This window comes from Anthonomus grandis, chromosome 7, assembly GCF_022605725.1.
Source record: "Anthonomus grandis grandis chromosome 7, icAntGran1.3, whole genome shotgun sequence".
Lineage (NCBI taxonomy): Eukaryota > Metazoa > Arthropoda > Insecta > Coleoptera > Curculionidae > Anthonomus > Anthonomus grandis.
The window spans coordinates 1,404,497-1,431,097 of NC_065552.1; the positions used below are offsets into that span (position 1 = coordinate 1,404,497).

At 33.7% G+C, this 26,601-nt stretch overlaps 1 protein-coding gene across 2 annotated transcripts; it reads left to right on the plus strand.

Annotated features, from left to right (window-relative positions):
• Positions 1-1,311: 1,311 nt before the first annotated feature.
• On the plus strand, positions 1,312-25,239 carry LOC126738242 (CCHC-type zinc finger nucleic acid binding protein-like). Of its 2 annotated transcripts, none has more exons than XM_050443478.1 (4): positions 1,312-1,505; positions 13,578-13,773; positions 13,909-14,091; positions 20,552-25,239. In XM_050443478.1, exons 2-4 carry the CDS (start codon positions 13,680-13,682, stop codon positions 20,728-20,730), a joined length of 456 nt encoding a protein of 151 aa, XP_050299435.1. In that variant the 5' UTR covers positions 1,312-1,505; positions 13,578-13,679; the 3' UTR covers positions 20,731-25,239. The 2 variants fall into 2 exon arrangements, with proteins under 2 accessions (XP_050299435.1, XP_050299436.1); XM_050443479.1 differs by lacking the exon at positions 1,312-1,505 and adding an exon at positions 2,158-2,180.
• Positions 25,240-26,601: the final 1,362 nt, after the last annotated feature.

Genomic DNA, 26,601 nt, shown 5'->3' on the forward strand with positions numbered 1-26,601 from the left:
GTTAACAGCATTCCGTACCGTTATTTGATTGAAAGAGTTAGGCTTTAATATGAACTCTTTATTTAATTTTGGTTTACAAGAAATAATCTTTTTTTTCCTTTAATTAAATATGCTGTCTTTAACTTTTGTCTTATTCTTGTCATACGGTGGTACCTAGACAAGATTGTTTACAGCATTAAAGACCGCAACGTTGCCGCTATTGACGAGATATGAGCTTTTTCTGACTTTGTAAGTAAGTAATTTAAATATTCTTTACTTCCCATTAATAGGGAATTATTGGCACTCATATAAGGTCTAGCAGTAATAAATCCAGCTGCATTTTGACCTTTACGCAGACACAGATGTAGTTTTACATAAGGTAAATTTTAATAACGATACTGCTAGGCTTTAATTGCGCCACAATGGTCCAGTGTTTTTGCTTATTTTGACAGTTTTGATATTTGAAGAAATAATCATGGCACATGATCTGACGAAATAAAAAAATGTGAATTGAGGCAATGAAGTCGTTTTATTTGTTAGGAATGTGGATGTCTGAGAAGACAATAACAATAATTGTTTATTATAGAATAGCAAAGCAGCAATATCAAAAAAGCAAACAACATAATAAATATCTGCAAATAAATAGTAGTTAGAGTTTGAGGTTAAGAATGACTTCAACGGCACTAACCTAATGCGGCAATAACTCTTTATTCTCTTACGTAATAAACTACGGTTTTTTCCTTAAATACTGCTAGCACTATTTGACTGTTCCAATAATTGCCTAATAATAATAAGGAAAACAACAAAAGACCCATGATAACCATATATTTATTTAAAAAAAAAGTCAACGTTGTCAAATCTTCGCCTCCTTGAAGAATCTAGTATTTTATATCCAAATTCTTGTAAGAGAAACACTATTTTATTTCGGTTAGATAGTTTTAAATGCCACTCTGAATCTACGAAATTAATAACTAACCAACAAACAAAAAGAAAACGCCTTAAAACAAATAGAAAACGCTTAAAGAAACCAATGACTGCCGTCTGTATATTTAAAAACTGTTCCAACGTTGTCAAATTCTCGCCCACCTTTGAAGAATCAATTAATATAATTCGAATACAAGCCCTTATAAGAGAAAAACTTATTTATCCAACAATATAACTTTAAAGCGCCCATTTAAAGCATAAGTATCCCCAAATCATTTACAGTAACAACAAGAAACCGCCCTAAAAACAACTTTAAATTTCAAATTGCGCGCCATTTCTCCGTTGCCACAACCGGAAACGGAAACTCGGTTCGCGTTAAAGGTCGTATGCGCCGTTACGTGTGCGCGGCGTCAAAACATTCCTTGGCATTTTAACGTGGTGTGGTTGGTGCGAGTACCGGTTTTCCCGTAGATTTTCACCAATTTTTTACGTTTTTTCGCCCGTTAGTCGAAGCGAATGTGGCACAATTGCATTTCGCATTCACCAACAGTTTTAGCGGCGAGTTTATTGATAGATTTGACCACTTGATCCACGTTTAAAAGGTGAGTGAACAAAACCCCCCTACGTCTTTGTTATACTAGGAACCGTATGCCTGTTATAAAATGGAAACTGCGGGTAAACACGTGGACTATTTTATGTTATTTTAGCGATATTTCGGTTATTCGGGGCGTTTTGGGGTCCTTTCGGGTTGTTTTACGTTGAACGTTATGTTAAGTTGATGAGGGTTGGGTCTGGCGTGGTCCCCCACAGGTTAATTCTCTAATTTGTCGGACATTTTTTTTTTTTTTTAATATCTGCCAGGATTGATCGAAATGAATAATTGGTAAGCCTGTTGTGCTAAATTATCGCAATCACGTATCGTTTAATCTACTATCTAATTTTCTGTGTAAGTAGAAAATGTGGTGTAACATAAGGCAGGTTGTAAAGGTTAGGTTAGGTTTACTCTGGGGCTTGACCTTTAGAACCTCTTAATAGCAAAGAAAACCGTTAATAGCATTATTAACGGCGATAAATTGTTAGTAATAGTGATAAGAGTGGCATATATGTTAACCTGAATAGTAGTGAGTCAACAACATGATGTATCATTTATTGAGAATATGTTTTTACTGTTATACACTTGGTGTTTTATCATTGTTTTGTTGAAAAATTAAGTAAAATTAGTGGTTAAGGATGCAAAACATAAGTTTGGGGGAGTTGTAGCATGACCATTGTACTCGGTAAAGTCAAAGTCAAAAAGTACTTTATGGTTTAAAAAAATATACATTCTTGTTAACAAAGCATGATATATGTACTGATACTCAAAATATAGCTTAACAAGATGAATGAAAATAATTATACCTCAATAAAGGAGTAAAATATAAATTATAAAATATACAAAGTAGTGGTAAAACATATGATTTCAGTTATATAACCAATTATGAAATAGTACAGAATAAACAGAATAAAATATCAAAATCTGGCAAAACTTAATGTATAAAAAATAAAAGGTATTAAAACTAATAGGTATATCATAAACTATAAAACCAATTAAAAAACATATAAATAGCTTTATTCACAACAAGAAAGGAACCCATAAGACTTTACATACTTATTATAATTGTCTTCCAACAAACATTAAATCTCTTAGCCTTCCGCAGTTTAAAAAACAAATAAAAATGCATCTTTTGAGGGGTGCATTCTACTCATTTGAGGAGTACTTCTCATCCCAATTTTAATTTTAATCTTATGTCAATATTGTCTTAATAAGAATGTATGTTAAGTGTTTTAGGTTTAGTGCAAATATTGTGATTAGGTGTTATATTTTATCTGCTTTTGGGCAAAACTTGTCAATTTGTATTTTATCTTTTATCTTTATTTGTAAGTAAGTGACTTGACTTGTAATAATGCATTGTATGTATATTATTATTAATAAATACTACTACTATTACTACTACTACTACAATATCCTCAAGGACATCCCGGTAGAACTCTTCCAAGTTATAATAAGGTTTGCTTAAAAGTGAATTCTTCAGCAATCCTCTAAAAGTCCTTAATGAATTAGTTGCTTTTAAACCAATAGGCAAATGATTAAAAACTTTTCAACACTCTTATAACAGTGACCTCTTCACCAAAGTATTGTTAGGAATCGGTAAGGGTAAAATTTCCGACAAGTGACCTGCAGTGGTGTTGGACCTTGCAGCCTGCTATGATTTTTTAAAAAAATAAGGGAAAATGTTTCCAAAATGAAATGAAATATATCTTTATTAAGTAGGTACATCTAATATACATAAAAACAAAACTATACTAAATAAGGGCATATCCAGGGCATATTATAGCCTTGACGATTTTTTTAATGATACCTTTTAACCTGTGCTCTGACATCATTTTAGTGTTTTAGTTTTGTTTCCTGTTAAATAATGTAATTTACTTCTTCTAAATTCTGTTTTATTGACAGCTTTACTTATTTTCTAATGAAATTTATCAAAAAGATGCTTTTTTTTTTCTCAATCTGTTTTGTTATGATTAATTTTGGTAATGTGTGTAAATTTTATGGTAAAGTGTTTTAGAAGTTATGTTTGTTTGAAATTTAAAGTGAATTTGGAATTTGTTAGTTTTTAGGATGCTTGTACACAACATTTTGTTGTCTTACGTAATATAGCACATTTTCTTTCTTTCTTTCTTTCTTTAAGTAACTTAACAAGGTAACAAAAAAAAATAAAAATAAATAAACAAAAAAAATTAATAAGCACAATTTCACCCTCTTGAAAGAAAAACAAACAAATAAATGAATTTCCACCAACCACAATAGTTTATTGCCCTAATTCGCCAATTTCCAAATTAATTTATATTATTCATATAATTCTTTAGAACAGTTTTAAACCAATCAAGAGATTGTGATTCCTTTATTTCTCGAGGAAGACTATTATATTTTTGAAAACCCTTAAAAAACAAAGAATCCATGGTACTTCTAAAATTTGCTATTGGAATAAAAATATCATCACTATTTCTTGTAGGGTAATCATGGAGATTTCTATTAAAAGTAATGAACTGTTTGAAATAAGGTGGCGCTAAATTATTTACAATCCTATATATAAAAATCGTAGAAAGAAAGCAAAACCTTCTCTCAACAGAAAACCAATTTAGAGTGTTGAGCATAAAGGATATTGGTGTAAGGCGTTGTTCATTTAATATCACCCTCATGCCCCGATTCTGAAGTGTCTGAAGTCTGTTAGTCTGGTTAATATTAAATTAATACTGCACTGAGGCACAAAAGTCAAAATGTGGTTGAATGATAGTATTATAAACCATTAATTTAGATTGATAAGATAGACTTGTTGATATTCTACTAAAAAAGAAAATTTTTTTTGCAATTTTCTTTTCAATGTAATCACAATGAGTTTTAAAGTTAAGCAAATTTTCAAGTTGCAGACCCAAATATTTCATACATGTTACAAATTTAATTTATTCATTGTTAATTAATAATTGAGGAATCTACTGCTCTGTTAAGACTTGTATCACTACATGCCAAAAATGTGTCATCAGCAAAAAGGTTTATAAATTCACAAAGCCCAATATCATTCATATACAATATAAATAGAAAAAACACTTCCTTGAGGTACTCCCATAATATGGGAGTTATTTAGTTCAGTAGACTCATTTCCATTCAACCTTACTCTCTGTTTTCAATTACTTAGATAGTCAACAAACCAGTTATAAACAATACCAGCAAAGCCATAGTTCTTTCATTTTTGCAATAATATGTCCCTATCAATAGTTTCAAAAGCTCTCCTTAAGTCCAAGAACACCCCAACCACATATTTATTATTATCCAGATCAGTTTTTATTTTAGATAAGGTCAATTGAAGGGCCGATTCGCATGAATGCCCACAATGAAAACCTGATTGATTGGGGTCAAGATCCTCTGTTCCACAAAGTGCGTTCTGCAGGATTCTTTTTAATGACAGTAACAATGATAATATGGTCTTGGTACAGACCCTTAGAATTTTATTCTTCTATTTAAGTTTATTTTTGATGGGCCAAAGTAGATTTCAAATGTTACGCAGGAGAAAGTTTGCATTTCAATTGCGCAGTTTCAATGTTACATAAAACAATTATTTTCGGCTTTATGGGAACAACTGCAGTATCTTTAACTATTAAGAGAGGCACAGGAATTTCATTTTATTATTGGAACATTTTGGGCAAACACATGAAACAGATTTGGACTTCATTCCTGTATTATGCTAGTGGAGGTAGAGGTTTTATATGACCAGCTTGGGTGTAAAGTTTATTTATTTCGGTTTTTAGTAAACACATATTGACAAAATCTGAAAATTGTATCAGATATAACAACTTTAAACTAATTTAAATATGATGATGATGATGTAATACCTACTTTTGCACTCATTTATAATCATTAATATCTAGATCCAGTAATGTATTTATATAGCAAATAAACAATAATGGGCTAAACACTGTGCCCTGTGGTATACCCATAAAGACATTGAAAGGATCACTATGAATATTACCTATTTTAACCATTTGAGATCTCTGATGTAAATAACTTTCAAAAACATTCAACACTACACCGCTGACACCAAACTTCTTAAGAGTCTCAGGCAGCTGGGTGTGAGGCACAGTGTCAAATGCCTTGGCTAAATCGAGAAAGACAGCTATACATTTTTGATCTGAGTCTAAGTTTATTTTTATTTGGTCAACCAATTTAAATAATGCATCATTAGTGCTTCTCCTCTCTATAAAACCATACCTATTGATTTTTATTTATAGTATATTTGATAGTAAATAGTTATAGAGTATATGACTTTAAGGTATTTTTTGAAAGTTTTTGTAGTTGGTAAAAACACTAATGGGTCAGTACTCGGAAATATCTGATCTTGTTCCTTTTTTTATTTATGGGAGTTATACCAGCGCATTTAACAGCTGTAGGCACTATTCCTGTGGTAAAGATGAGATTTATTATATGAATTCATTCATCATTTGATGTGACATAGAAGTAATTAGTTTAGGTATTCTAGCTTTATTTATGACAAATGTTTGTTAAAATAATATTTATTTATTTATTTATGGAATCCATTTACAAAAGTGTTACAGCATACCCATACAAACATATAATGTATATATACAGATACAAAACTATCAATAAATCAATGAAAGGTGTAGATGAATTAATTAATTAAAGACCCTATGAAATAATGTTTTTTAACTGCCCCTTAAAAGATGTAATCCTAGAGTCAAAAAAGCTTATCTGTCTCGACAGGCCATTAGCACTTTGAGCCATTCATGTAATTGGCTCATTAATACCATAATTGGTATGGTGGAGTGGGACTGAACATATTTCTGATTGTCTATTCAATCTAGAGAAGGCACCCTAAGTTTAAAAAGAAACAATAACTCGGAACAATCTATAGTAGCATTTACACCTTATGCATAAAACATGAGTAATGTTCTTCGTGACTCTAATGTGGGTAAGTTCAGGTTATCCCTGACCCACTGATAATAATACTCCTGTCTCCCTTAACCACATCTTAAAGCAGCCACCCTTAAAAATTTATTTTGAGTCTTTTCAATCTGCTCAATGTAGCAGTTATATGAAGGGGAACACACAATTGAGCTATACTCCAAGATGGGCCTAACAAGAGAGCAATAAAGTAATCAAAGACAAATCAGTTGTAGACCGCTGGATGAAACCCAGCATTTTCATTGCCCTACCAGTCAACTGATTGATGTGACTTTTAAAAGACAGTCTAGAGTCAAGTAGAAATTCCAGTTTTCGGGATCGGGATCCCGTTTTGAAATCTCGGGGTAAAAATCGAAATCCCGGGATCCCGGGACCGATCCTAATTATATTTTGAATAAAATATTTAACAATAATAACAGTATCCCGAACAAATAAAAATTAAACGAGAAAATTTAACACTTAAACGAGATCTAAGTTTAGTCGCAAATGTGACCGCCAAAGAAAAGGCTCTTTCAGCTTCGACACTTGTGGGCGGTACTGTCAGTAAATATTCATAACTATATGTTACAAAAACTCGGGATTTTCGGGACATACAGCAATCCCGGGATTTTCGGGATTAAAAATGTCCCGGGATTCGGGACCCCGGGATCCCGGTCTGGAAACCCTAGAGTCAATAAATATTCCTCTAAACTTAGAAACCTCTGTTTTGACACCAATTGCTACATTCTTTATTTTATCAAGAAAAGCAATAGAGTTTCTTTGCTTAGAAAAGGTAATCTTATGACACTTTTGATTATCAATTGATATTAAGGAAGAGAAAGGTCAATGACAACTTCATTAGCCAGTCAAGTAACCCTGTCCGGGCAATGTGGAGGATAATTACAGCTCTGAACCCTAGCGTAAAGGAATCGGAGCTGAGTGATATTAATGCCAGCCGTTTTAATGTAGTAGTAGTATTTATTAATAATAATATACATACAATGCATTATTACAAGTCAAGTCACTTACTTACAAATAAAGATAAAAGATAAAATACAAATTAACAAGTTTTGCCCAAAAGCAGATAAAATATAACACCTAATCACAATATTTGCACTAAACCTAAAACACTTAACATACATTCTTATTAAGACAATATTAACATAAGATTAAAATTAAAATTGGGATGAGAAGTACTCCTCAAATGAGTAGAATGCACCCCTCAAAAGATGCATTTTTATTTGTTTTTTAAACTGCGGAAGGCTAAGAGATTTAATGTTTGTTGGAAGACAATTATAAAATTTTGGTGCAAAGTATCTGGTTCCATTTCTTGATCTCTCAAGCCGGCTAAACTCAGGCACTAGCTCATTACAATTCCTAGTTTCATAATTATGAAAATGTAGGTGGGTTTTATAGTGATCCAGATTTTGGTGAACACGCAACAGGCACTGCATAATGTACACAGACGGCAAAGTTAATATTTTAAGCTTCCGAAAAGATTCCCTACAGTCATCTCGGTAACCCTGACCAGTCACAATACGAATACACTTTCTCTGCAGCCCAAATACTTTATCTATATGGCAGGAATGACCCCATGTCAGTATGGCATAAGTTAGCTGTGAGTGAAAACTACTATGATATGCTGTAAGTAAGACCTGCAAGGAAGTAATTCCCGCTAGATTTCTAAAGAGGAATAACAGACTGGACAGTTTACTAGACAGTTTGACTATATGTTGTTCCCAAGTCAATCCTGGATCAAGGTGAACACCAAGAAACTTAGCCTCATCTGAACAGCTTCCAAAAGCAGGATGCTCAGTCAATGTATTGTGCCGCAAAGTAAAGTTAAGTGTTTGTGACTTTGAACTATTGAGAGAAAGACGATTTGCCAAGAACCACTGAAAGAGGTTATTCTCCGGGGTCTGGAGATCTAAATTAATGATATTTGAAGGGTGATAACTTTGATAGTAAGTTGTGTCGTCAGCAAACAGAACAGTGCTAACAGAGCCCCCCTGTGAAAAGGCCAGATCATTTATGTAGATAAGAAATAGTATGGGTCCCAAGACAGACCCCTATGGAACTCCATATTTCAAAGGCTTAATATCAGACTTATTCTGATTAAAGACAACAAACTGAACTCTATTCGACAGGTATGACTCAAGCATCTTAATTGCTTCCCGGTGAAAATTGTAGGCTTCCAGTTTTTTTAGAAGAATGCTATGTGTCACACAGTCAAAAGCCTTTGTGAGATCCAGGAACGAGGCCAAGGTATCAAGAAACTTTTCAAATCCTTCCAGGATATTACTTGTAAAATGGTCTATAGCTAAAGTTGTTGTCCTGTTTTTCCTGAAGCCAAATTGAGTTACTGCAAAAAGCTGATTTGACTCAAAATAGTCATTAATCTGGTTTTTTAAGATTCGTTCATGCACTTTAGACAGAATAGGTAAGAATTCGTGAATGTTCCTGCCAAACTAAAAGAGACTCTTCCTCTGCCTCCCAAAAATCCTTTAGCTTATTTGACTGGCCCTTGCGGACCCGGCTTTTCCTTTGCCGAAGTTACTTTCATCCAGGTCCGTCAGGTGATTGATGGCATGAAGAATAGTGCAAGCAATGATCCATATGATTTGAATATCAGACTCATAAAGACTATTAAGAATTTAATTATTGTTCCCCTGACCAAACTAATCAACCTGGCTATCTTTGAGGGCACATTTCCATCCTGTCTTAAAATTGCTAAGGTCATTCCTATTCACAAAAAGGGTTCAAAAGTGGATGTTGAAAACTACCGTCCCATTTGTCTGGTGCCTATCATTGGAAAGATTTTTGAGTCTTTACTCAAGACTCAAATAGAGGAGTATTTTGAACAAAACTCTTTATTTTATGTGAACCAACATGGGTTTAGAAAGAAACACTCCACCACTGGTGCGGTCCAGAACCTGTGTGACGCGGTGCTTGACGGATTTGAAAGTGCTCTGTACTCCCAAGCCTCATTTTACGATTTATCTAGGGCTTTTGATTGTGTGGAGCATAATATTCTTCTTCAAAAGCTCAACCACTACAAATTTTGTTCGAGAAGTCTGTCACTGCTACAGTCCTACTTGAGTGACCGAAGTAAGTTTGTTTGTTTTGGGAGATGTAGGTCTTAGAGTTTGTCGATTGAGCATGGAGTGCCTCAGGGATCCGTTCTCGGGCCTATCCTGTTTCTTATATTTGTTAATGACCTACCAACTTGTCACCCTGATTGCACTTTCTATTTGTATGCTGATGATACTACATCCCTGTGTACTAATAGGAGTTGCGCAAACATTTCGCTCAAGGCTCAAGAATCTTGTTCTCAGTTTAGAGACTGGGCCGTTTCCAATAGATTGTGCTTAAATGAGTCCAAAACTCAAAATATAATTTTTTCCCTTCGGGTCGTTGATTCCCAGCATCAATCTTTAGGTGTGTCTGTGGATTTTCTGGGTGTTAGATTGGATAGTGGTTTGACGTGGCAAGGTCACATAGATGAATTGTCAACCAAATTATCAAGGTGTACTTTCCTGATTCGCAATTTGTCTGGGTCTGTCTCCGCAGGTACTCTCAGGACAGCTTACTTTGGATATTTTCACTCTCTAATGACGTATAACTTACTAAACTGGGGTCATTCAGCGCATATGCCCAGGATTTTTGCATTGCAACGTCGATGTCTGCGAGTGATTGCGCAGATTGGATACAGGGATTGTTGTAGGGTCCACTTCAGGCTTCTGAGAGTTCTCACCTTACCAAGCGCCTTCATACTTCTGTGCCTTGTATTCATTAGGGGAAACTTAGCCAGGTTTGCGACTCATGCAAGCACTCACAGTCATGACACCAGAAATAGCGGCTCCTTGGTGGCACCATTTAGGAGACTCGAGCGTACCCGTAATGGCGTGTCTTATTATGGAATTAAGTTCTTTAATGTCCTGCCGGTCTCCGTTAAGGATTTGCCTCTTAATGCTTATAAGACAAAGGTAAAACATTTTTTAGTCACCAATGCTTTTTATTCATTTGAGGAATTCCTGAGCTCAAATTTCAGTGCTATTGCATAGGCTGGGTCTCTTGACTTTTAGTGTTAAGTGTTTTTAAGCATTACTTTTTAGGCTGTGATGTGTTTTATTTTTGTTCTTAGGTAAAACGAATTTTACAGTTTAATACTTTTATTTGGAGTTATATTTTTGACTGACTTGTGTAAAAGCTTTATACTTTTTGGGCATGAATAAATAAATAAATAAATAAATAAGGGACATTTTATTCAAGTTGCGCCAATCAAAAAACAAATTAAGGTCTTTTTGCAGAAGCACAGCATCATAAAAGGATGTGATAAGCCTAAACAGCTTCACGTCATCAGCAAACATTAGCAGATGACAATTTTCAAGTTTACAAACTAAATCAATCAAAAAGAGGCAAAACAAAACAGGGCCCGAGTGGGAGCCCTGTGGTACCCCAGATGAATTTCGGTGGACCATGTACCTCCAAGATTAACAATCTGGGCTCTACCTCTGATGAATCCCGAGATCCACTGAAGAAGAGGCCCCACAACACCTAAAGCCCTAAGCTTCTGCAAGAGTACCCCATGGTTAACTTGACCAAAAGCTTTGGAAAAATCTGTATATTTATTTATTTTTTTATTTTCATTATTCGTAATATTACACATAGTGCTTTAACAAGTCAATATAAACGGTAATATATAAAATGCAATTTCATGATTTAAAACTTAAGTATTAACTAAAATTAATAAATAAAAACTATATATGCACATTAATTTGAATCTAAAATGGCATGTACATGCAGATTATCTGGCAAATAAACTAAAAAAATTGATTTATAAATTTTATATACTTAGAACGTTTCTAAATATTAAGGAACTTATTATAATAGTTTTTATACCTGTATATAATACGTAATAACAAGTGTTATGCAATTGTTGAGAGACGTAGGTGTTTAGGACCAAAAGGACAAAAATATTTCATTTAAAACTAGGACAAAAAATATAAAATCGAGAGCAGAATTTATCACAATAGTTTTAAGGTTAGTTAAGCAAGTTTATTATAATTCGGAAAATAGAACCAACTTTTTTTTTGAAACAACAGCGCACACAGGTGTGTTATGAACACCTAGGCGTTAATTTAAGATAGATACAGTGTAATAATATATATATATATTTTTTTTGTTCATACATAATTTTTCTTTTTATAAAATTACTGTAAATAAATGTGGCAGGGAGTCAGGGTGTACTGATCCCTCCAAATAAATAAATAAATATACAGTAAGATTCTAAAATTTATATATAATTAAAATCTACAGAGACTCAATTTAAAAATACTTATAATAGACACACAATATTTATAAAACAGTTAAATTAGGTCATTAAAATTGTTATTTAGGTACTCTTCAAATGAATAAAAAGACTTTTAATAAATAGTTTTTAATTTTTGTAATAAAAGCTTGTTCATTAAGTTCCCTAACCTGCAATGGTAACACATTATAGAAACAAATCCCATGATAAACAGTTCCTCTGCGGGTTCTCCTAAGCCTGCGAAATTCCGGCAAAATATTCAGACTGTTTTGAGTTGAATACTTATGTATATTACTGTGTGTTAAATATGATGGTAGATTACTTTTTATAAAAGTCAAACATTGCAAGATGAATACACATGGAAAAGTGAGGATGCCAAGTTTAGAATAACAGTGTCGACAACAGTCACTGTGCCCCAAACCAGTCATAGCCCTTATGCACCTGCACTGTAAACCAAATATCTTCTTCCCATGAGTGGAGTGACCCCAGTTCAGCACAGCATATGACATAACGGAGCTAAAGTAACCATGATAAGCCAACAACAAAACTTCCCTTGATACAGAGCTGGATAGATTTCTTATTAGAAAGGTTATTTTTGATAACTTAGATGCCAGCTGAATAATGTGGTTTTCCCAAGTGAGACCAGAGTCAAGAAGTACACCCAAGAACTTGACAGATTTATCCTGTGGCAGATCTATTTGAGAGTTTCGAAGTGAAAAATTTAGATGCTGTGTTTTTGAAGCATTAAGGTTTAGTTTGTTTGCTACAAACCATTCCCTCATTCTACTCTCTATTTCCTCTGTACTGGCGATTTTCTGTTTTGCCGGGTGATGATGCTGGAGTATTGTAGTGTCATCAGCAAACAGGATCAACTTATGCTCATGTGCCCGGTCTGTAAAATAAGGCAAGTCATTTACATAAATAAGGAATAAGAGTGGGCCTCGAAGGGATCTCTGTGGTACTCCATGATGTAATGGCTGTTTATCAGATACACTAGCATTGTATGACACATATCGGAGTCGGTCATACAGATATGACCTGACAAAGGCAATGCTCTCTGAATGAAAGTTGTAGTAACAGAGCTCGCTTAATAAAATTTCATAGGATACACAGTCAAAGGCCTTTGTCAGGTCAAAGAATGAAGCATAGGTGTCGAAACCCTTTTCCAGACCCCTTGATGAAAAATCCACCAAACTCTCAATAGCTACTCCTGAAACCAAACTGACATTGCACAAGGAGATTGTTATTTTCAAAATGTTGGTACATTTGATCCTTCATGAGTGATTCCAGAATCTTTGAGAAAATTGGCAACAGTGATATTGGGCGGTAGTTTGACACATCATCAACGGAACCTTTGTTTTTATATATTGGTATCACTTTGGCCACCTTATAGGATGTAGGAAAAATGTTTTCTTTTATGCAGGCATTCGAGAGATTTGTCAATGGATAAATGATAACATTTTTAATTGTTTTAATGAGTTTAACGTTAAAATCAAAACAGTCTTTGCTCTTTTTATTTTTAAGAGAGTTTATTTTATCTCTAACCACATTGAAAGAGTCACCTCATGAAATTTAAAAGAGTCAGTGGTAAATCTACCAGGAGTTAAAAATTTAGAAAAATTGTTTGTGGGTGTAGGTAATTCTGAGACTATACTTTCTGAAATGTTAACAAAAAAGGTATTAAAAGTTTGAGCAGTTTGATTTTTTGAAGAAATAGATGTAGCATTTTTTGAACTAATTAAACTCCACATTGCTGCCTGCTTGTTTTCCAATATGCAGTAGATCTGCCTTTTATAAATCCAAATTTAAAAGCATATTTTGATCTCCTCCATCAAATTCAAATCAAATTTATTCATTATTTTTCCGTAGTAAATCAGATCCAATAAAGGATTCAAACAACCAGAATTTAAGTGTAGAGGGCAGAAACAGCAGGACTGAAAAGAAGCCCATCGAAGTGAACAAACAGTAACCATGTCTTCATCGAGCACCTGTTACAAGTGTAACCAACCCGGCCACTTTGCCAGAGAGTGTTCCACTCCTGGAGGCAGGGATTCTGGTGGCAGAGGTAATATTTCTTTACTAAACTTCTTCTCCCTTTGTTAAAACTATTGAAAGTATATGCATGTTTTTAACTCTTATAAGATTTATTTACAACAGCTCGTTTAATAATATGTACCTGGAATGTTGTTGCGTTTGTTAGGTTTCGGAGGTGGATACGGCAGGAACCGCGACAAGTGCCACAAGTGCAACAAAGTGGGGCACTACGCCCGCGACTGCAAAGAGGAGCAGGCGCGCTGCTACCGTTGCTACGGCGAGGGCCATTTCGCTAAGGATTGTCCTCAGAGCCCGGACATGCCGTCCTGCTACACTTGCAAGAAGCCTGGTGAGTTTATTATTCCATTTTATAACCATTCACATTTTGTTATTAGTGTTTTTGTTCCTCCGATAGTCAAAGTCAAAATATGCTTTATTGTCGAAAGATTAACATCTCATTGACAAAGCTAAAATTAAATAGGTCAAAATTTGGAGTAGAAATAAAAATTAATATAAAATTGACGTATAAATATAGCACTTGACACAACCAAAAAATAAAATAAGATAAAGTAGGTACATAAATCTTAACATTACTCATGCAAGTAGATCATTAAAAAAAATTCATCTAAGGTGTAATAAGTCTTACTAATCAAAAGTTTTTTACACTGACATTGGAACTTTTTAAAGTTATTTAGGTTTCTAAGTTGTGAGGGCAAATGGTTATACATTTTTTTTGCATTATAGATAAATGATCTCTTTACCATGGCATTTGTTGGTATGGGTAAAGGTACATGTTGTTCTTGACGAGTATTATATTGCCTTTGTGTAATAAGATCCCTATATTTTCAATGAACTAAACATACACTGTCAAGAATAAACTGACACGGTTTGTTATTTAAAAAGAAAGGCCTACATGATTCCCTTAATCCAACATGGTACATAATTTGAACTGCCCTCTTTTGTAATACAAACAGACTAAAAAACAACGGAAGCTACCCCAAAAGGGACGACCATATCTCAAATTACTCCAAAATATGTCAATCTAACTGAACTTTGATCCATTTCTTTAGAAATAACTCTTAAAGTGTAACAATTTGAAGACAGTGTCTTAGATAGAGCGCTTATTCAAAATTTAGTTTTCTGTCCATTTTGATACCAAGAAATTTTAAACTTTCTGTATTGTTTAATTTATTTCTGTCAAGAATAATGTCAGTAAGGTCACACCTGAAGGTAAGCACATTAGTCTTAGATATGTTAAAAGTTAACAAATTATTATCAAACCAAGCCTTGATCTTTAGCTGATCATTATTAATTATATTCTATAATGCCTGAGAGTCAGAGTGATTCCACAAGATGCTTGTATCATTGGCAAAAAGTGTCAAATAGCCCGCAATTTTCACTAGGCAACTGTCATTAATAAATAAAAGAAATAACACAGGTCCCAGCACTGACCTCTGTGGCACTCCACACAACTTACAGATTGGAAACTTGAAACTGAGCCAGATAAAGACACACTTTGCATCCTTCCCGTAAGATATGACCCAAATCAATTCAGGGATACACCTCTAAACCTATATATCTCAAGCTTTTGAAGTAGTATTTCATGACTGCCAGAGTCAAAAGCCTTAGTCAAATCGCAGAAGACCTCTCCAGAAACCTCACCTCTATTTAGACTCATGTACAGCTGATCCAAAAGGGAAAACAGAGCATCATCTGTCCCCATGTGTTCTCAAAAAGCCAAATTGATTTGAATTCAGTACATTGTTCCTATTTAAAAAACCAATGACTCTAACCTTGACGAGTTTTTCTATAATTTTAGCAAATGTCGGAAGAAGAGAACTTGGCCTATAGTTTGAAGAATATGAAGCCTGGAAGTCTGGAAAATATTGCTTTATTTTAAACTTTGGTTTTTCTAAAATTTGGAGTAAATGGGCTAAAGGGACAAAAATTGTAGCTCCCATACTATTAATCGGAACTAAATTGAACAAAAAACAGAAAGGAGCTAATCCTCAAAGCTAACACCACTCTTAAAAAAATTTGGGGAGAGGGGCATATACCAATAACAATGGATTTCCAAAAGGCACCTAATAAACCTTTTTTGCATATTTTTAACCTCTGGTTACAAATTTCAACCTATCCTAAAGCCAGGTGAATAAGTAAAGTCATTCCAATATTAAAAAAACGGTGCCGGGAATAAAGTAATAAATTATCGACCGAGTTACTATACTAATCAAATCAAATCATTTATTTCCATCGACATCATAACAATGTATAGGAATTGTCATTAAAAACTACAATGCTAATAAAAATAGTATAAAATTACAAAGATAAGAAAGGAAACAAATTTAACTTAATTTAGTCAATAAATCTACAGGTAAAGAACTCTGTCAACGAATAAAAAGGACAGTCAGCTAACATGGTCCTAAGAGCCCTCTTAAAAGTTGGAAAAGTCTTAGCTCTCTTTATTTTACATGGGAGATGATTAAAAATTTTGAGAGATGTAATTTCCGGACCATCCTGTACCTGCAACAACCGGGTAAAAGGGATGTATAATTTATCTGCATTTCGAGTTTCATAAAAATTAAGATCTCATGTAGTTTAAAAGATTTTTATGTACTTGACATGCGCACTCCAAGATATAGATGTTAATTATAGTTAGAATTTTTTCTTTTTTAAAAGTACCACGGCAAGTAAGTTTCTCTGAAGGAAAGTCTAAAAATCGTACGTACAATGCACTTTTGATTTATTAGCACTCTCCCCATACTGGAGGAATTACCCCAAGCTAATAAGGCATAGGATAGAGGGGAATGCACTGAGGCATAATAAAAGCTTTTAAGTGTATATGCATCCACATAGTCTCGAAGTCGCAAACTGGCATAATTGCTGCGGGACAATCTATTGCACACAGATTCCACCTGAGGATCCCACGATAGATGTCTATCAATTACAATTCCCAAGAACTTGGTGGAGTGTTGTTGGATGAGGCTACTTGATGACTGTTCTCTAAGGAGTAAGCTCCGGTCGTAAATAGCTCGAATCGGAGTGAAAACAATGTAATTGGTTTTCAAACTATTCAAACAAAGACCATTTTTCTGGCACCACCCCGCAATATCAGCTATACACTTGGTGGCTTTTGAGTCGATAGACTGATAGTCAGTACCCGAGACAACTGCTGATGTATCGTCGGCAAAAAGTGTTATGTAGCTGTCATTAACCAGGAGAGGCAAGTCATATTAAAAAGTAAAAATAAAATTGGCCCAAGAACACTACCCTGTGGAACCCCAGTGACGACAGTTGCCCAATCAGATATGGTCACCTGACCACCAACTCTCAATCTAACAGCCTGGGTTCTACCCGTCAAATATGATTCAAGCCATTTATAAGCCGGACCTCTTATACCATAATGAAAGATCTTATTTCATAATAAACCATGATTAATGGTATCAAATGCTTTAGTAAGATTAAAAAAAAACCAACAGATTTTAATTTCAATTTAAAATTATTCAATATATTTGTATAAAGAGATATTATAGCATCTGATGTAGAGAGTCCAGACCTGAATCCAAACTGATGACATGACAGTATAGCAAAAGAATGTAAAAATGCAATAAGTATTCTTTTAAAAGATTTTTCAAAGATCTTTGAGAATACAAAGAGGAGAGCAATAGGCCTATAGTTACTCACTTCTGCTGTCTCCCCCTTTTTATGAAGAGGTATGACAACAGCTGATTTTAGCTCTTTAGGAAAATAACCAAACTGAAATGATAAATTTAGAAGATAAGGTAAGTGGAGAGATAATATGCTCAGCACATGCTAGCAATAAGTATCAAGGTACCTCGTCTACACCGATGACTTTTTCCTGGAGGAAAATTTTATAATCTCAAGTGTTTCTCCTTCAGTGAGAGGGAATAGAAAAACAGATTGGGATAAACTGTTGAAAGGCACATTCATTCCCATGGGAGCCTGAAAATTATCTGTGATCTTTCGCACTGACTGTACAAAAAAATTATTAAAGGTATTAGCAATATTGAGGTTGCCAGTAACTTTCTTTCCATTATCAGTAACTAAATTAGGAACACACTTTGTTCCGCGATTTGAAAAGTTCGTGATTGAGTTAATAATTTCCCATGAGGCTCGAGTTATTTTGTTAGAAGTAAGCAACTTTGTTGAATTATAAGCTTTTTTAGCATTTACAATATTTTCTCTGTACCTTCAATCTTCTTCTATAGGATGTCAGTAACTCATGGTCATGAACGGTCTTTAGTTGAGTATGAAGTAGCCTCAATTGCTTGCCCTCATTAATTATCAATGGTGTTATCCACTGATGGGACTTTCTGTGATATGGCTTCGATTTGTTTACATAAGGAAAGCTCATATTAAATAAACTGGAGAATGTGTCAAAGAAGTAAGAAAATTTACTTTCAAAATCCAGAGTCTCAATAACTGACAGCCAATGTTCTTTGGACAACAAGTTGTTAAAATAGCGTATGTTTTCATCAGAAAAGGATCTAGAACTCATAGAAAATTTGTTTAAATTGTGACTGATTGGGTTTCCCAAGTCAAAACTCAGTATCTGAGCACAATGATCAGAAAACGCTACTTCAAAGGTTTCAGTTGAAAACAGCGCAGCTTTAGTGAATATATTATCAATCAAGGTACAGGATGATCCCTGAGTTCTAGAAGGTTCAGAAAAAACTAGTTTAAGACCATATGAGCTAAATGCGTCCATAATATGTACTGCTTCTTTACATCTGGAAATAAAATCATAGTTAAAATCACCACAAAGACACATTAAAATATTAGGTTTATATAAAAGCTTTAACAATTTCTCAAAGTATTCACTAAAAGTTTTTAAATCAGAGCTAGGAGGGCGATATACACAAAAAATGAAAATCTTAACACTATTTACAGCCTGGAGAAGAGCAGCAGCACATTCAAAGTTACCAGACAGTGAAAAGTCTTTATTCTCTACATGTTTATAAGTACTGAAATCAGATCTGACAAATATTGCCACACAGTATGTACATAACGCCTCTAATAAGTAAAGGCAAGTTGATGTAATTTATACTGATATTGACAGAGAGAAACATAGTCACATAATAAAATCTCTCTATAAAAGTAATGTTACAAATATTTTAATAAAGTGAAAGAAGTTGAAGTCAGGGGTGCAAAGTCTAATATTTATACTAGTACCTCCGGGGTTCCCCATGGATCCAATTTGGAACCCTTTTTTTTTTTAATTGCTATAAATGCCATATTGTATGCTACAGGTAATTCAAGGGCCTTATGTTTTGCTGATTACTTGAAAATGTACATGGAAATTAGTACACTAGAGGATTGCCATGTTTTGCAAAGAAATTTACAAAGTGTTGTTCTATGTCTCTAACTCTTAATAAAAATATGTTTAAATATGAGTATAGCATTAATGGTACACCAGTACAAGACCGTAAGCATGAAAAAGACTTGGGGATTATTGTGGACTGTAATTTGACTTTTACAGACAACATTGTTGAGTTTGTAAACAAAGCACATAGAACAATGGGGTTTATTGTCAGGTCTACCAAGGGTTTTAGTGTTGAGTGTTGTCTAAAATTGTTTGACAGTCTGGTGTTGCCAGTATTGGAGTATGGTCACCACAATATGAGGTGTGGACTAAAACTATAGAACATGTACAATGTAAATTTCTGAAATACATGTTTCTTAAAAAGTATGGATATTATCCAAGTCAGGGCCATTTATTGTTATTGTAGGAATTTAATAGGCTCTCCCTGGAAAATAGACACCAAAAAATTTGCCTTGTGTATATGCATAAAATTTTAACAAATAAAATTAATTCTCCAGAAATACTTTCAATGCTTCCATCCTTTTGTCAATGCTGGGAACTTTTGAAGACTTTCAATTTGGATTTTTAATACTCTCACCAATTTATAAAATGTGCAATTCTTTTAATATTCATGCTAGTAACTTGGACATAGATTTGATAAGCTTAAGAAGTTTTGAAATCTTGAGTTTAGTTGTGGGATGGGATCGAAGGAATAAAAACAAACGTCACTTTATGTACTGGCCAACGTTTCGCAATAATTTTATTGCTTCATCAGGGCCATAACAGTGTGATTTTGCTTGTCATAAAAAATCATGTTTACAGGACACACAGGTAACATAGAATATGTAAAATATTGTTTTTTTAACAAAAACGGTTTAAATTGATGGGTTGTATCACAGACAGTTGCTTTAAAATTGACCGTTTTTGTTAAAAAAACAATATTTTACATATTCTATGTTACCTGTGTGTCCTGTAAACATGATTTTTTATGACAAGCAAAATCACACTGTTATGGCCCTGATGAAGCAATAAAATTATTGCGAAACGTTGGCCAGTACATAAAGTGACGTTTGTTTTTATTCCTTCGATCCCATCCCACAACTAAACTCAAGATTTCAAACCTATAGGATCGCAACTAGAATTTATTTAAGAAGTTTTACTAGAATTATAAATGATAGGTTGTATGCTTCTCAGATGCAGTATTTAAATAGTTTAATCCGTTAGTACCTGTGTTAGTAGGTACCTATATAATTTTCTAAGAGCTATGTGGGATTTTGTATTGTTTACTAGTGCTTTTGAATATTTTAAATTTATTAGTTATAGGTAATTTTGGTATCTGTAATTTAATTATTGGCATCCAATGAGTTAAGTTTATCCAGTATTTCTTCATTGGTAATTTAGTATTTTTATTGGCACTTCATCGATGCCTGCTGAAAATTTATTTAGCAAGTCCACAATTAATTAATTCTTTTGGTTTTTGATTTAGGTCACATCGCCAGGAGTTGCCCGGAGGGAAGCGGCGAGCGTAACGACACCTGCCACAACTGTCAACGTCCCGGCCACATTTCCCGTAATTGTCCGGACGGGTCGAAACAGTGCTACGGCTGCCACAAGTCCGGCCATCTGAAGCGGGACTGTCCGGAGAACCAGGACTACCGGAATTAGTAAAATTCAACTTTTACTTATTTACATTTACTGATTTACTTAAACTTACTCACTTAATCATGTTCTTTTTTTTTATTTTGAACCAACAACCGTTGACAGTTTAATTTTCTTTTCTTGTTTTATTCATATTAATATTAAGGGTGTCGAGATTCGTTTCTGATAGTGGTTTCCGGTGGCATTTCAACAAATGGAGGGACACTGTATGTTTTATGTGCATAAGTTTGTCAAAAGTTGACCATATGAGTTGTAAGCAATTATAGGCAAAAAGTTCAGGTAGGGTTGCCAATTCTACCAAAGAGAAATATTTACTTTTGTACCTAATATCAAACATCTCAATAAGGCAGAACTCTAAGGAAGAAGTTATCTTTGAAAACCTCTTCGTGCGTTTAATTATTAAAAAAAAACAAGTTTGCAAGCAGATTTCAATACCATTTGCTCTCCCTCTGTAGGACTTCTGGAGTACCAAAGAAGTGCACACAAATTAAGTAACAATAAAAAAAACGACAAGATTTATCGGTGAACTTTTGTCAAACTTATAAACCAATTTAAGCAGAATTTAACGCCAATACACTTGACTTTACTTTAAGCATTGTCGAGTTAGGACCCAAATAAAACAAAACACATTACATTGTATAAATGATTTACAATACACTCGTGGACACTCGAACAAAAACTGTCCTTGTCTTATTCGAACCAAAGGGTCCCAGTTGAAATGAAATGGAAATCATTCACTCACTCTCCTCATTAGTTTCAGTTGTACGTTAGTAAATTCCACTTATATTGTGTTTAAATAGTTAGTTAACTGTTGTTGTTGTTGTCTCGATATTTGGGACGAATCTTGAGCCTATATACAATAGCGAGCAGCAGCTTTCCTGTTTACATTTTATTTAGCAGAAAATTAATATGGACATCGTGTTATTAAAGGTGTGTTATGCTGAGGTATTTTATCGGTAACAGACATTAAACAAACAAAAAAAGATAATCGATTCGTTTGTACTTATTATAATATTATACATTAAAGGAGAATTTGATTCAACTATTTAAAGTTGTCCCGTATTTTTTTTTAATTGGCGAGAAAAGGAGAATCAAAAATTGTTGAATTTTACTATTGGAAGTGAAATAAACTATTTTATTTTTTGAATCGCGCGTCGCGTCCGTTACAAGAAGTCCGGGCTTTAGGTCGTTTTGGGGCTAGTGAGGGTTCAACGAAACATTTTGAGTCAGTTTGGCACTTTATTTTTTTAATGTAAAACACGGGGATCTCTATAATTGTGAGTCCAATTGTGTTGGTGTTTTACTATAAAATAAAATGCTTTTCTAAGTTTGAAGAGTTCAACCTATGGTTCCTATGTCATGAGTTAAAAAAACAGAATAGTATTAACCCTGCACTGGAAATAAGGAAAAACAGTGTCAGGTAATTTAGGGCACAAGTCTACTTCTGGTGCTCAGATCAACTTGATTTTTGTTTTAAAAGTTTCTTTTAAACTGTTTTTCAACTTTTATTGAAGAAATCATGAAAATCCATACATTGGAACCTTTTTTAGCTAAAATTTTGAAAAACATGCTCAAAAGGAAAAAGTTCAAGTAACTTGAGTCATAACTCCACTTCTAGTGCGCAGATCAACTTGATTTTTATTTTAAAAGTTTCCATGGACTGTTTTACAACTTTCACTACAAAAATCATGCAAATCCGTAGATTACCCTTTTTTATACAAAATTTTGAAAATAGAGAGGGAAAACAGTCCAAGAGAAAAAACAGTTTAAGGTAACTTGAGTCATAAATCCATTTCTAGTGCTTGGATTGGCTTGATTTTTGTTTTAGAAGTTTCTTTTGAATGTTCTTTAAGTTATATTGAAAAAATTATTACCATCCATGCATTGGATTTTTTTTATCTAACTTTTCGAAAATCATGTCCAAGAATAGTTTCAGGTAACTTGAGCCATAAGTTCACTTCTGGTACTCGGATAGTCTTGATTTATGTTTTAAAAGTTTCTTTGAACTGTTTTTCAACTTTCATTGAAAAAAACCATGAAAATACATACATTGGAACCTTTTTTATTGAGTCATAACTCCACCGATCAACTTGATTTTTGTTTTAAAGGTTTTTATGGACTGTTCTGCAGCTTTCACTACAAAAATTATGAAAATCCGTAGATTAGAACTTTTTTTATACAAAATTTTGAAAATAGTATCGCGGAGGACAAAAAGTCCAAGAGAAAAGACCGTTTAAGGTAACTTGAGTCATAAGTCCATTTCTAGTGCTTGGGTTGGCTTGATTTTTGTTTTAAAAGTTTCTTTGAACTGTTTTTTAACTTTCATTGAAAAAATCATGAAAATCCATGCATTAGGTGTTTTTTTATTCACATTTTTAAAAAAATAATATTTTAATCTCAGAATTCCCTTTTTTTTTGTTCATTCTTTCTCATCTTGGCAATTGCTGACTGATTGCAGTGTTGTCAAACAGTAGAAACCCGTAAGAATCCTATGACAGTGTAAATTTTTCCTAGAATTCCTTGGCTTTTCTTCTTTCCGTGTTAACAAGACCAAAGTCCACACATTTTGAATTGATGAATTAATGATTCAACTAAAAACCCCATAAACTTTTCTATAAAGGGTGTCACGAATTCGTATGCAAATTATTAGCATCTCAATAATTATTGTAAGAAATTGTAACGTTGCCATCTCATATTATAGAAATCTTTCATGTGGTACAGAAATATCGCTGGATTTAAGGAAGATTCCTTCGAGGTATCACTGTTGCCAAGCTAAAATCTAGCAAAAATTTATATTCAACATTGCAAGATTTTCCTCAAAATGTTCACATTATATTTATTCTAATGGCCTTAAGTGTTGTTGCCAATTTTCCCCAGAATGAAAATCTTGCCCCAGAGGAAAGACAGTTTCAGGTAACTTGAGTCATAACTTCACTTCTACTGCTCAGATCGACTTGATTTTTACGTTAAAAGATTCTTTGGACTATTCTGCAGATTCTATTAAAAAAAAATCAGGAAAATTCATGCATTAAAACCTTTTTTCCTAAAAATTTTTGAAAATCATGTCAGAAAGGAAAGAGGGTTTAAGTAACTTGAGGCGTAACTCCATTTCTAGTACTTGGATTGTCTTGATTTTTCCCTTTAAAGCTCCTTTGAGGTACTCTTTGATTTCATTGAGAAAATCCGTGCATTTAAAGCTTCTTTATTCAAGTTTTTGGCAAGAGGACAGTGATCAAGATCATTTCCATTTGATATTTGCTATCCAATAATGGAAGCAAAGTAAAAAAGGTCGAAAAAAAACGCATGGAAGGATGATAACTTGCTTTTCAGTAAAAATTATTTGTTAGAACCTGGAAGTCTGCAAGCCAGATATATTTTCATTGTACGAGAGAAAGGAAAACGTTAACATTTAACAGTATTAAGGTGTTTCCAGAGGATTTGGAATGCCAATTAATCTGGAAATGCAGGTTAATTTTACATTTTGAAGTGAGTCTCAGTGGAAGCGTTTAAAGTGTTTATTGCTAAATGATTCTTTCAAAGGATATACCAATAAACGAAAAAGAAGGGAACAAATAATCTATCGCGGGTGTTTATTAGAGTGCATGGCCTCCTTGGAAGCTCTCCCTTTGATTACAATTCTGAATGGCATGTTTCCCTGGAGGTTTTTCCCCTTATTCCTCTTGAAAATGTGAAACAACTTCTATAAAAAATACTGTAAAGTAGATGACGAAGAATTTAAGGAAAACCTCCAAAGGGAAACTTGCTACTGAGAATTTTCCAATTATTTTAATTTGGACTAAACGAAGAGAAAACTTAGGAACACTTCGAGCAAATCCACGCATCAAGACTGTTTTTATACAAAATTTTGAAAAACATGTCTGAGAGGAAAAACATTCAGGTAACAGTCATAAAAATTTGAGTGCATTATCGAGATCCCTTGTGCAAGCAATTTACGAAAAAAAGTCCCTCTAGCCCTAAATAGAACCAAAAGCCCCCCCAACAAAACCAAATAAGCAGATAAGTTGCCTATTTACGAATGAAAGAAAGTAAAGAAAAAAAAAGGATTTATATTTTTGTAGTGTTTAAAAAACTATAAATAGATGTTCTTCTTTAAAGGGGCCATCGTGGGGCCTAATTTTTATTATTAACCAGTTGTTAAAGCTTAACCGGGGGATGTGTGAAGGGGATAAAAGAAGTCGTTTTATTAATCACGAGTTAATTATTTTATTCTTTCTTGTTCCTACGTGTATAGACGGATGGGGTGGATTGGGTTAGTGCTAAATTTGTAACGTATACGCATTGGTCCAGTTTGTACTTAATAAATACCGGAACCGGAAGTAAAATCAGTCACCTTTTTGGTCGTTTAATCATATGTGACCAATTTGTTGTATGCGGCACATTTTGGCCTGGCTGTCAGTCACTTCGTTCTAATATTTTTTTCAGTTTAGTGTTTGTTTTTTTTTAAGCTGAAAGTTATAAACAGGACTGTATTTTTAATAAAGGTGGTGATATGGATGTGGCATGTTTTTCTTTTACCTTTACCTTCAGCAGGAAACTCGGCAATGTTGTGTCAATACAAAGATCATTCTAACTTACCTTGTATTAAGCTTTGGATGCGAACTGAAGCTATGACATCTGGTTGAATTGGGCATGAATGAATGAGGAGTAAAATAATTCTTAACACACATAGAATTGTTTATTACTGAGATAATCACGGTTTCGAGGCTTAAGTATATCAACATATTGGGCCTGTTAATAGAACCAGGAAATTTATGTGTTTTGCTGTCCACAGATTTAAGACAGCTTCTCAGAATCATCACGGTTGTTACTAGCCCTTCTTTGCTCAAAATTGGCTCTGGCAATATTAACTATATTACCAGAAAAAAAAAGGGAAATATTTGAAAAATTACACCACTTCTCACTGGCCAACTAGAATGTTATTAGTACTGACAGACTAAATAAAAAGGGTGGTGGGATTTTAATAGCTATCAAAATATCAATCCGTCACTTCCACTTCCCAAACCATGATCCCACTTCGTTTATTCAAGTCTTAACAAAGAAGTCATGTATGAAAAAAACCTTCAAAACAGCTACAAGGTGATTGATAACGAGGGCAGAACTATAGACAATGATAGAGAGGTGGCAGATGCTTTCAATTATTTAGTAATGTAGATAAAATTATGACCAAAGAAATCAAATTAAATTTAAAACAGTATGGAAAAATCTATGTACCTAAAACCTATCAACAAAAATGAACATGCAGCTCCGGGTAATGATGGTATATCTGTCAAAAAATTATCACATCTATATCATCTTTTACATTTAATAAATTTAATATTTAAGTGTTGTTATTTTCCACTAATTCTTGAACATTGCATTATTGCTCCTGTACATAAGTCAGGAACCAAAGAGGCCTTAAATAACTAAAAGTGATAGAAAAGTGCATTAAACTTAGGCTGAATGAATATCTAAATGTAAATAAAATAACAACAATTTGGGTATAAACAGAATTTTACCACTGAGGATGCGGTTGCCTGTTTAACATAACAAATTATGTAAACTTTTCTTGATCTAGGGATAGCGTTTGACACTGTGACACACGATATTCTTCTTGACAAATTAGAGCAAATTGGTGTACGTGGAATGGTACTGAAACTTTTTCAGTGCCAGTCAACTCTTACCTAGGAAATAGAACTCAAAACGTTAAAATCAACAATTCAATAAGCGCATACAAGTAAGGTATGTGCTGTATGTGCATATAAGTCTGTCGAATATGGTGTACCACAGCCCAGATAGCACAAACACATTGCATGCATTTCTAGTTGCCATATTCATATATGCCAGGAATATCTTTTTATTTTCTATAATGTATGCTAG

What these genes read in the sequence shown, in the direction of transcription:
- LOC126738242 (XM_050443478.1), top strand. Translation starts at nt 13,680, where the DNA reads ATGTCTTCATCGAGCACCTGTTACAAGTGTAACCAACCCGGCCACTTT. An exon ending in CAGGGATTCTGGTGGCAGAG is followed by an intron (nt 13,774 to 13,908) that starts GTAATATTTCTT and finishes TGCGTTTGTTAG; the next exon opens with GTTTCGGAGGTGGATACGGC. An exon ending in CTACACTTGCAAGAAGCCTG is followed by an intron (nt 14,092 to 20,551) that starts GTGAGTTTATTA and finishes TTTTTGATTTAG; the next exon opens with GTCACATCGCCAGGAGTTGC.